This window comes from Lithobates pipiens, unplaced genomic scaffold, assembly GCF_037356315.1.
Source record: "Lithobates pipiens isolate NorthernLeopardFrog02 unplaced genomic scaffold, aLitPip1_a1.2 Scaffold_8, whole genome shotgun sequence".
NCBI classification, from domain to species: Eukaryota; Metazoa; Chordata; class Amphibia; order Anura; family Ranidae; genus Lithobates; species Lithobates pipiens.
This window is the reverse complement of record NW_027507903.1, coordinates 503,179,785-503,192,676: the sequence shown is the minus strand read 5'-3', so window position 1 is coordinate 503,192,676 and position 12,892 is coordinate 503,179,785. Positions and strand designations below refer to the sequence as shown.

The 12,892-nt window shown below is 41.4% G+C and overlaps 1 protein-coding gene across 2 annotated transcripts in view; it reads left to right on the top strand.

Moving 5' to 3' along the window:
- Positions 1-12,892, top strand: part of AGK (acylglycerol kinase) — a 157,164-nt gene that overhangs the window by 100,319 nt on the left and 43,953 nt on the right. For both annotated transcript variants that reach the window (XM_077469255.1, XM_077469256.1), the window contains 2 exons: positions 5,730-5,762; positions 8,097-8,191. In XM_077469255.1, coding sequence (XP_077325381.1) covers positions 5,730-5,762; positions 8,097-8,191 — 128 coding nt within the window. The remainder of the gene's footprint in view (positions 1-5,729; positions 5,763-8,096; positions 8,192-12,892) is intronic.

Here is a 12,892-nt window from a genome sequence, read left to right as displayed (position 1 = left end):
TCTGCTCTCCCTGTCTGACAGCTGCAGTGGGCAGGGCCAAGGATTCCCTGCTGACGTTAGTCGGGAGGGGAGGAGGAGAGAGGCGGCAGGTCATGCGCGCAGCTCCAGGATCGAACATTTTCCAACCGACTCGCACATACCACCACCCTTTTCTTATTTAGAATTAGCGATCAGGAGCCCCAGGAACGGTGCAATGTATATTACTTCAGTCTGTGCACATTGCCATGGAGCGTAGAAACACAGGAATGGGAAAAACCAAGCCACCCAAATCCTTAGCAGTCTCCTTCACCTAAGATGGCGCCGAAACCAGGAATGACTACACACGCTGCCCTGTTAAGAAACACTCTGCTTCTCCTCACATATCGCCAGCATTGCCACACATCAACAGTTTCTCACACTTACCAAGTGCTGGATCCTTTTTCTTCTCCTCCTACTACTTGTCAAGAGGAGGTTGTAATGTGTGCAATGCTAATTCCCCTGCTTCCTGTGTGCATGTTGATATGGGTGATCTGGCTGCACTAGGCATAGCTCAAACCAGTTCTATAAGTGAAATGTCATCCCCACAGACAGCTCCTTACTCTGGTGACGCAGTGTTATTAAATAGATTATCTATGCTGCTTCATAGAGAACTATCTAGAGCTTGTAATGTTATAACTTCTGAATTGAAAAACGACTTACAAAATATTGGTGAATGTATAGATACTATTGAATCCAAAACGGACAACACAGTGAAACAAGTAAACCAGAATTCCACTATAGTTTCATCTTTAAAAGATCAAGTAGATCTGGCCAATCTTAAAATAGAAGATTTGGAAAATCGCTCTAGACGGTATAACTTTAGAGTATGGGGTTTACCCGAATCGGTGGTGGATTTGGAAGATGCGATACGCACATTGCTACAGGAATTGATCCCGAATATTTCACCACACCATCTTGAAATCGACAGAGTGTATCGTGTCATGACAGCCCCTAGATCAGACAGCTATAGATATACAGATATAATTGTAAAACCACATTTTTACAGTATTGAGAAATTTATGTCTGCTGCTAGACTCAAACATGATATCAAACTCCAGGGTCATACCATTGGAGAGGAGTCAACAAGGCCTATGATTAAAGGTACATCATTCCTACTGTGAAACACGGAGGTGGATCGCTAATGCCTTGGGGATGTGTGAGCTACAAAGGCACAGGAAATTTGGTCAAAATTTATGGCAAGATAAATGCAGTATGTTATCAAAAAATACTGGAAGAACATTTGCATTCATCAGCCAGGAAGCATGGGACCTACTTGGACATTCCAACATGATAATGATCCAAAACACAAGGCCAAGTAGACCTGTCATTGGCTACAGAATAAAGTGAAGGTTCTGAAGTGACCATCTCAGTTTCCTGACCTCAATATCATTGAGCCACTCTGGGGAGATCTCAAACGTGCAGTTCATGCAAGACAGCCCAAGAATTTCTGGGAACTAGATGCTTTGAGCCAAGAGGAATGGGCAGCTTTAACATCTGAGAAGATAAAGAGCCTCATCCACAAATACCACAAAAGACTTCAAACTGTCATTTGATGTTAAAGGGGCCAATACACGGTATTAAGAGCTAGGTTATGTAAACTTTTGATCAGGGTCATTTGGGTAGTTTCTTTTGTGATTATGATTTTAAAAAAAAGAGTAAACACAGTTGATTAATAATACATGGCTTCAGCCAAACACTAGCCTTGAGTGAAAGAAAAGTTTTTGTGTTATTCATATTCTCTGAATAATGGCCAAGAAATTACAAATTCTGCCAGTGTATGTAAACATATGAGCACAACTGTTTATATAGTATCTCACAAAAGTGAGTACACGCCTCACATTTTTGTAAACATTTTATTATATGTTTTCATGTGACAACACTGAAGAAATTACACTTTACATTGTAGCAAAGTAGCGAGTGTACAGCTTGTATAAGACCCCTTTCACACTGGATCATTTTGCAGGCGCTATTGCTGTAAAAATGGCGCCTGCAAACCGACCTGAAACAGCCGCTGCTGTGTCTCCAGTGCTTTCACACTGGAGTGGTGCGCTAGCAGGACGGTAAAAAAAAGTCCTGCTAGCAGCATCTTTGGAGCATGTATACACCGCTCCTTCACTGTTCCTGCCCATTGAAATCAATGGGGCAGCGCGGCTATACGGCAGCACTTTGTGGTGGTTTTAACGCTTTCTCGGCTGCTAGTAGGGGGGTAAAACCGCCCCGCTATTGGCCGAATACCACCGCTAAAACATTGGTAAATCAGTTTTAACGCCGACTCCGCTCCTTCCCCATTGTGAAAGGGGCTTACCAGTGTAAATTCCCTTCAAAATAACTCAATACTCAGCCATTAATGTCTATACCGCTGGCAACAAAGTGAGTACACCCCTAAGTGAAAATGTCCAAAATGGGCCCAGAGTGTCAATATGTTGTGTGGCCACCATTATTTTCCAGCACTGCCTTAACCCTCTTGGGCATCGAGTTCACCAGAGCTTCACAGGTTGCCACTGGAGTCCTGTTCCACTCCTCCATGACCACATAACAGAGCTGGTGGATGTTAGAGACAATGCTGAGAAATACAGGCAGACAGTTATCCATCATGCCATACCATGAGGGAGCATGTGATTAGCCCTACATGCATTATACAGCAGGACAAGTGATAGTTTGGCCCCCCACAGAGACCTGATCCCAACATCATCACATCTGTCTCAGGTAACATGAAAATCTGAAAGATTTGAGGCAGCCTACATCCACAAATGATCTGTGGTTAGTTCTCCAATATGTTTGGAACAACCTATCTGCCGAGTTACTTTAAAAACGGTGTGCAAGTGTACCTAGAATAATTGATGCTGGTTTGAAACCAAAGGTAGTTGCACCAAATATTGATTTGATTTTGATATTTCTTCTGCTCACTAACTTTGTATTTTAAAAAATTGATAAAAATAAACAATAAAAATATATATTTTTGAAAGCATTCTTTACAGCATTTCTACACACCTGCCTCAAACTTGTGCACAGTACTGTATATATAGTATATATGAACTATTATTGTTGTAGTCCGAAATGAAAACCTTCTCTTTTGCTACCCCTTATTAATATGGTGTCACCATTTTTACTATTCCTTGTCGCACCTCTTCCTGGTAGCTTCATTTGCCCACAGTTTGTCATCGCTAAATCCCACACATATGCGCTGTAACATTCGTTGGCAGCTGAACACATCAACACATCACCTATGAAAATCCCAATCTCCACATGTTGTCAGCTCCAGGCTTGTGTTATGTACTGTACCTTGTCTGCTCTCTCTCCACAGAGACAGACACTTTCATTCTTCCTTACAGAGGAATGTAGCATTCAGGGGACCTTTGACTTAAATAAAGGCTGAGGTCAGATCGTAGGGTCCGACAGATCATTACATAATGCCCAAAACTGTTTTGGGAAACCCCAAAGGAGGCATCTTGCTGACACAGAATCAGCAGAGAGAATTGCAAGGGGAATGGGAGTTCACTTTAACCCAGGCCTACATTGAGAACCGCACAGGAATCGCACTGCATTCCTGTGCAAATCACATGTGATTCTATGTGGTGCGATTTGAGCCCATTCATTTTTGATGGCTCAAATCGTACCGCATCCACATTAAAAAGGTACAGGCACCTTTTATTATTATTTTTATTTTATTTTATTTTTGCTGCACTGGAATTGGATCGCATGGGTGTTTATACCAATGCAATCCGGTTCAGGCAAGCACACTAAGTTTACAATCTGCCTTTGGAGTGTCGATGCCTTTTAATTGACACCCTCAGCAGATCACAGAACACAGTGTGATTCCTATTTGGATGCAGGAAATTCACAGTATTTGCTGCATTTCCCGCACCCAGTGTGAACCAGGGCTCGAGTTATTAAACAGACACAAAAAAAAGAAAAGATTACAGCGCACACATTCAAAAGTCTATTTAAAAACACGTGAGCATGTTCAGAAAAATATAGGGATTTAGTTACACCATATGGCCATATAGTGCTAAGCCCACTACTATGTCAAAGTATCCCAATATCAGTGGGTCCTACGCTAGCCATAAATTGGAAGATCCTGCTTCTCTAAACCATGGGAGAAATACACCCTTCTATATGGGAAAAAGACTCCTCCTATAACACAGATGGACACTAATAAGAGGCAACGATGGGGGGTGCTCCAGCCCAAAGGGATTTGGTCAGAATCTATACACTAGACAAAGATTTGGGGGACACACCCTAAAAAATGCATTAAAGATGGTGCAGCCATAAAGCCATACAGACAAAAAGAAAAAGATTACAGCGCACACATACAGAAATTACACACCAGTGTCCACATGTGTTATAGGAGTCCTTTTAATTCTCCCATATAGAGGAGTGTATTTCTCCCATGGTGCAGAGAAGCAGGATCTTCCAATTTATGGCTAGCATAGGACCCACTGATAACTAAATCCCCACATTTTATGAATATGCTCAGGTGTTTTTAAATAGCCTTGCAGGAGTTAAATGTCATTTTTGGATGTGTGCGCTGTAATCTTTTTTTTTTTTCTGTCTGTATGGTCTTATGGCTGCACCATCTTTAATGTATTTTTTAGTGTGTGCCCCCCCCCCCCAAATCTTTATCTAGTGTATGGATTCTGACCAAATCCCTTTGGCCTGGAGCACCCCACCTCCCCATCATTGCCTCTTATTAATGTCCACTTGTGTTATTGGTAGAAGTCCTTTTACTTCTCCCATGGTTCAGAGAAGCGGGATCTTCCATTCTATGGATAGCAAAAGACCCACTGATATTGGGGTACTTTGACATAGTAGTGGGCTTAGCACTATATTGCAACATGATATAACTAAATTCCCATGTTTTCTGAATATGCTCACGTTTTTAAATAGCCTTGCAGGAGTTAAATGGTCTTATGGCTGCATCATCTTTAATGCATTTTTTAGGGTGTGTCCCCCCAAATCTTGGTTTGTCTAAACAGTCACACAAGATAATGGATGGGACCAGGAAGACTGTTATCGAGATAACTGCTACTACTGTTTCCAGGGAGATCATTGTCTCTCCAGCAGAGTGAGCTTCATTTTTGGCACATCTCTCACATGCCGAAAATGCTGCTTAGGCTGCACATTCGCAGTGGAAGGTTCAATACAAATAATTTGAATTGCACAGCTTGGGAAGGTATATGGGGGATCCTGAAGAACATTGATTATCCTGTGCTGAAAAGAGTTTTACTTTGCAGAACCAAGTACTGCAAAGTTACTTTATGTAAGTACTCTCTGACCTTTGCAGTCTTGGCTGGATGGCATCAACCATCCGTTGTTGTCTGAAATGTCCCTGAGAAATTTTCACTGCCAAAATCAGTGAGCTTTTATTTGTGAGCTAAGCTAGAGGGCTCTCATATGAATAGTCTTCTCGCCATCACAAACAGTGTGACACTGAAGTGAAATTACATTACAAAGCCAGCAATGCATTCTCAGTCATTTTCCTCACTACAATCTTTGTAATTAACCAGCAATTTTACAATTCGTGTCGTTAATGCAAAGTTGTTATGACATCCCTCCTGCTTAGACATGAGGAGAGACAGGTCTCGGAATACATTGTTTAAGCTGTAACATGGCTGCTGTTCCAGCGGCATATTGTGCTGTGTGGGTTACCAATTGTTCTGCAATTCAATGTGGTGAGCAGGGCGTAATGCACTCTGTATTGTGTGTTGCAGGTTATTACAGGACTCCTCCGCAGAGCTGATCAGGTAATCGTCGCCAGCAAGGCATTGTGGGAATGTACCGTGATGCTGTCGTCTGCGCTCCCCACTGAGTCAGCAGAATCTCTTTACAACCATACGCAGCTTAAAAGATCGTTTCCCCCAACTTTTTTTTTTTGCCGTTGTCAGAGCTGAGCGCTCATTATTTCATCCGTGCTCTTTCTGTTGATTCCTGTGGGGTTTGAAGGTATAAGGCAGACAAACATTAAACTGAAACTCATTCAGGATGGCCTACATGCTGTGTGGCTCTTCTAATCACCTTGGAGTGCATACTGCACAGCCGTCTGACGCACTCAATATAACCTTGTAGTTGCCAGCATGCTTAGTCTGTGAAAGGCTCAGAATCTCAGCCTATAAAAATGATCTAAAGAGCTTCTTCTTTTTAAGGGAATTTATAGTTTTATCAACCTTTATTTTAGATGTACATGTAATTTAAGCCTGATGTAAATGTTCTCATCAATGTATGACCTGACCATTATTATTTGTATGAGCTTGCTGGACCTCTCATTCCAAAACCATGGTCATTATTATGGAGTTGCTCCCCTTTGCATATATAACGGCCTCCACTCATCTTGGATTTTGGAGAGTGCTGAAAGAGCATTTGTGAGGTAAGGGACTGATTTGAATGAGAAGACCTGGCTCACACTTTGTATAACAATTCATCCCAAAGGTTTTCAGTAGGGTTGATGTCAGGGCTATGTGCAGGCAATTCAAGTTCATCCACATGAAACTCAACAAAACCAGGTCTTTATGGAACTATGTACATGGGGACACAGTCATGCTGGAACAGACAAAGGTCTTCCCCAAACCGTTGCCACAAGGTTGGAGGTGCACAACTGTCTTAAATGCGGCCTCTCATGGGTGGGCCTTTACGCTGAGCAGCCGCATATATACATATCAGAATTTAAACAGAGTTGTGCCAAGAGCGTGCACCCTGTGTGCTCCTGGCATAGCTACTGGCGGCTAAAGGAAAGCTCCCAATCTCTACGTGTGATCAGGAGATTTCCAATCATGTGATAGGACCGCTGTGACAGCCAATTACAGCGGTCACATGATCAGAAATTCCACCCCACCTCCCAGCATCAGAAACCTCTTAGGGCCAGGATGGGACCTTTGTCCCCCCAACACCGAAAAAACCCTGTTGTACGCAGCTCTGTATGCCTATCCCAAAACGGCTGCCTAATATTTAAAATACAAGATTTATCCTGGTACTTTTATTTTATTCAACTTCCTGTTATTTTGAGGTACTGGTGATGTATGGAAAGACTACATCACCAGTGCCTTTCAGGGAGATTTCTCACAAGATCTGGGGAGAGGGGATCATTTTTGTTTAATTGCCATGGCTTTGGTAACGTTAGTATCTGGTAGCATAATGCTGCATAATAACCAACTATACTGGATATTAGAGCGCATTGGTGAGATTTGGCACAGATATCAAAAGTATGACATCAATTGTTGTGCTGGGTTTATGTGAGGAGAAGGAATGGGGCATTACCATATTTGAGCACGGTCAGCAATTGGGCAACCAGTATTAATTATATTGTATTTATTTGGTACAACTTAATTGGTAATGATGACGGTTTCAAATGAGGAAAGAGGGGAAGGTCCAGTTTAACAGTACCCTTCACTAGAATCACAAAATCTCACTCATGTGGAGGTGTGTCAACAAACGTTTGCCCATATAGATAGGATTTATGGTTTAGTGTCCACAAACTTTTTACTATAGAGTGTATAACATGTAAGTATATAGTTGAAGTAAGTGAGAGGAAGGTCAGAGAGATAGAGTTTGAGGGTTATACTGTAAGCAGACCTTCACCTAATATTGTTCTGAATGATGCACTATATTTTGAACTAGGAGTTGCCGGCATGGCGGCTGTTCATATGTGTATATAGTATGAAAATATTCTTGCTGTAGAAGTTTGTGGCAGTTGTACAAGAAGCAGGCACTAAAGGATGGGGGGTACAATGATTCATGGAATAAAGTTCCAGTACAGGAGGCTGGCAAAATATTGCTTCTACCTTCCTAAAGCTCAGTATACAAGGATTGTTTTTTTTTTGTTTTTTTACAGTTTTTTTTTATTTATTTTTTTTACGCAGCGGGCTGAGAGGTTGATGAAGAAATTCAGAAATTCCCCACCAACCCCTCCAAGTCATTGTATTCTGACAGCAGGACTCCTGCTGTCCCTCAACAGGCGTCGATCTATCGACTTCTGCTGAAAGGACCTGTTGGGAAAAAAAGCTGCTCGGTAAACAGCTGCAGCCAGTGGCTGCAATGCCTATCTGTGTATTCTGACAGCAGAATTTCTTCTTTTTTTTTTACAGGCTTCCTTCAATAAGATTCCTATTGGTTTCATCCCACTCGGCGTGACCAACACATTGAGCCAAATCTTGTACCCCCAAACTGAAAACAAAGTTCAGTAAGTAGAATTATTGTTTTTCCATTATATGGAAACTGCAAGCATGTGAACTAGCAACTTAACATTGCCCCACAAAACAAAACAACCTTTGCTGCAAGAAAGAGGAGATCCCCGTGTTTTATATTTGCTATCTGTGCTGTGAGCTGATATTTGTACTAAAGCCTGGGGTGAACTGCATTTTTCTGTTGGAATCTGTCTTTTGTATAACATAATGCCAGCAAACACAGGGAGTTAGTGGGGCCTATGGACTATTACAATCCTTGATACAAACACTGTGTTCTCCTTTTATTTAATGTGTCCTTTTGTATTGTAGCATGAAAGGGGGGTTAAAATATACAAAATCACGTTTAAGCCACAGAGGCTCTCTGAGGTACATGGACACCCCTTCAAATGAGTTCAAATGTTTTCAGTGAAGAAAGTGGCTGAACTACCGGGGTCGCAAAGGTCACACTTGCAACCTTTACAGAGCTATGCGGGCTTTCTTCTATAGCCGAGTGCTTGCTCAAACTACTGCCAACATGGTTATTTGGAGAATATCAGTCACTCTATACTAGCTAACAGCCCAAGTCCTCCTCTAGCTAACCCCCTGTTTGTACAGAGCAGTGCCGACTTTTTACCATAGCCGAGTGCTCGCTCTGTGCTACCGCATAACTGTCAGTCTCGAGAGTGGCTGCTCTAGCCTTCCCTGTGTGATGTTACCTGTCTGTTACCAATGTAGGAAAGCAATACTGACAGACCATCCATCCGGTGCACAGAAGGGATTTTAGGAGACTTGGGTCTGGGGAGAGATTATTGATTGGCTTGAAACAAAGTGCATTTTTTTGTGACTGCTTTGGATTATGTCCTTAATAAAAAGTTTAATTGCACTAGGGTCTGTGCGCTCAGTTTTTGTTTACTGAGAAGCAGTGGTGGAACTACCAGGGTATCTGGGTAGTCAGGGTAAAATCCTATGGAAAGCCTTATTAGAAGAGCGGAGACAGTTAAAGCTACAAAGTAGGGGTGCGTCTCCATATTAATGCCCATGGTTTTGGAAAGGGTTGACCAACAGGCTCATATAGCCATGATAGTTAGGTGTCCATCTAAATTTTGGCCACAGTGCATGTATATGATGTACAGTGTGTGTGTGTGTGTGTGTGTGTGTATATATATATATATATATATATATATATATATATATATATATATACAGTGCCTTTGCCAAAGTATTCGGCCCCCTTGAACTTTTCAACCTTTTGCCACATTTCAGGCTTCAAACATAAAGATATTAAATTTTTATTTTTTGTGAAGAATCACCAACAAGTGGGACACAATTGTGAAGTGGAACGAAATCTATTGGATTTTTGAAACTTTTTTAACTAATAAAAAAATGAAAAGGGGGGTGTGCAAAATTATTCGGCCCTCTTGCGCTAATACTTTGTAGAGCCACCTTTTGCTGCAATTACAGCTGCAAGTCGCTTGGGGTATGTCTCTATCAGTTTTGCACATCGAAAGACTGAAATTCTTGCCCATTCTTCCTTGCAAAACAGCTCGAGCTCAGTGAGGTTGGATGGAGAGCGTTTGTGAACAGCAGTTTTCAGCTCTTTCCACAGATTCTCGATTGGATTCAGGTCTGGACTTTGACTTGGCCATTCTAACACTTGGATACGTTTATTTGTGAACCATTCCTTTGTAGATTTTGCTGTATGTTTGGGATCATTGTCTTGTTGGAAGATAAATCTCCGTCCCAGTTTCAGGTCTTTTGCAGACTCCAACAGGTTTTCATCCAGAATGGTCCTGTATTTGGCTGCATCCATCTTCCCCCTCAATTTTAACCATCTTCCCTGTCCCTGCTGAAGAAAAGCAGGCCCAAACCATGATGCTGCCACCACCATGTTTGACAGTGGGGATGGTGTGTTGAGGGTGATGAGCTGTGTTGCTTTTACGCCAAACATATCGTTTTGCATTGTGGGCAAAAAGTTTGATTTTGGTTTCATCTGACCAGAGCACCTTCTTCCACATGTTTGATGTGTCTCCCAGGTGGCTTGTGGCAAACTTTAGACAAGACTTTTTATGGATATCTTTGAGAAATGGCTTTCTTCTTGCCACTCTAACATAAAGGGCAGATTTTTGCAGTGTACGACTGATTGTTGTCCTATGGACAGACTCTCCCACCTCAGCTGTAGTTCTCTGCAGTTCATCCAGAGTGATCATGGGCCTCTTGGCTGCATCTCTGATCAGTCTTCTCCTTGTCTGAGCTGAAAGTTTAGAGGGACGGCCAGGTCTTGGTAGATTTGCAGTGGTCTGATACTCCTTCCATTTCAAAATAATCGCTTGCACAGTGCTCCTTGGGATGTTTAAAGCTTGGGAAATCTTTTTGTATCCAAATCCGGCTTTAAACTTCTCCACAACAGTATTACGGACCTGCCTGGTGTGTTCCTTGGTCTTCATGATGCTCTCTGCGCTTTCAACAAAACCCTGAGACTATCACAGAGCAGGTGCATTTATACAGAGACTTGATTACACACAGGTGGATTCTATTTATCACCATCAGTCATTTAGGACAACATTGGATCATTCAGAGATCCTCGCTGAACTTCTGGAGTGAGTTTGCTGCACTGAAAGTAAAGGGGCCGAATAATTTTGCACGCACCACTTTTCAGTTTTTTATTTGCTAAAAAAGTTTAAAATATCCAATAGATTTCATTCCACTTCACAATTGTGTCCCACTTGTTGGTGATTCTTCACAAAAAATTAAAATGTTATATCTTTATGTTTGAAGCCTGAAATGTGGCAAAAGGTTGAAAAGTTCAAGGGGGCCGAATACTTTCGCAAGGCACTGTGTATGTGTGTATATATATATATATATATATATATATATATATATATATATATATATATATATATATATATATATATATATATATATATATATATATATATATATATAATATATATATATTAAACATCATATCAACTACTTTTGTGGATTGTATTAAACTTTTTCTGATTTCTGTTGTTCCTCTAAGACAGGGGTCTCCAAACATTCTAAATAAAGGGCCGGTTTAGGGCCGTTCTTTTGCCAGCAAGAGTGGAAATTTTCCTGGCAACAGTGGGAGTAAACATCTGGTATTAGGGGGAGGAACAGTGCCCCATTAGTGGTGTCTGTGGGAGAAATGGTGCTCCAATGTTGGTGTCAGATGGCAGAATAGTGTCTCGTATCAGTGGGAGGGATAGTGCCCCAAGAGCCTCAGTTTGGAGACCACTGCTCCAAGAAAAGCCACAGGGACCATATGTTTGATTATAATTGTGCCCACACATAATATTCTGGAGCAATTTTTCTACCACAGATGCAGATAAAAAAAGACACTCCCTTCCAAGTGAAATAATCTTGCTTATTCTGTTCACAACATCTAGCCCCTTTTCTTCACATTTTTGACTAGTTTATGCTCTTCTCTCTATACCAGGGATGAGCAATTGGCAGTCCCATCATGCCTCTGGGTGTCATGCTTGTGGCTATCAGAGTCTTGCTATGCCTCATGGGACTTGTAGTTCTGCAACAGCTGGAGGTCCGCTAATTATCATATTCCTACTCTATACCCTTGTAATAAGCAATCTCTATAACCGATTACTGGCAAAGAGAAAGAGAGAGGAATTCATTTCTTGAATTTTATTGCTCATAAATATGTCTTAAAGGTACATTGCTTGTACGCGTCAGCAATAATAGCTACAAGCTTGGATGACATAGCCTTTAAAGATTTGTCATATCACGTAGTGCTTGTAAAGTTTTAATTGGGCCCTGTCTGCTTCTCCTTGTTTGACCTATAGAGACGCAAAGCCCCGTCGTGTTCCACCATCCAAATAAATGTCTGGGACATTTCCCTGTTATAAAGGGAACCTTTACCACTGGCCTTAATTGACGTTTGTCTTTTCCCAGAATTAAAGGTGTTGATGCCAGAGAAGACAGTTATTATCCAGAAAGACATAGCAGCAGGCTTGAATGATGTTTGGAAGATCTTGTTTGTTGTGTTCTTGAAAATTACATGGTTCTGTGTCATTAAAAGCAAGGCCGAGGAGTAAACATCTAAACTGTTGCACAGAGCTCTGAGGATATTGCTTGTTATTTTGTTATTTGTATGAGTACCCCCGCTGCTAGCAGTTTCTCGCTCGAGGGAGTTATACACAAACTTTTCGCTAATCAGCAATAATTGTGTATATGCAGTGGAGCATAATGGATAATGTGGACAGTGGGTAATGTTAAAGTGGGAAACAGATTCTCAGGGACAATTAGGTTTTTCTAAATGGCAACATAAATTACAAGTTGTAAAAGAGTATCTAATCACATTCATGGACAATGGAGAAGTTTTAGGACATTTGCAAAATTAGATTAATTTAAAATCAAGCAATTCAAAAGAAAGCAATATTTTTCAGCACTCGGGCAGCTTTCTGTCTTCTAATCCTATTCAGGAAGTCTGACATTCCCTACTTTTGCTTAAGCCTGTCAGCCATGTTATTGCTTTGAACCTAAACTATAGACAGGCATAGTTCTGTCCAACTCCAGGCATTTCATGGTGATGCGCCCCATTTGCAAATACATGCGTAAGCTACAGAGCTCCATCAAGACACCCCAGTATTTTCTGTAGTTCTAACTCTGAATTTTTAGAGCCTCCACAGTGGAAGCACATGCATTGTAATGGATAGGCAGAGGGCAGGTGAGCCTGAAGG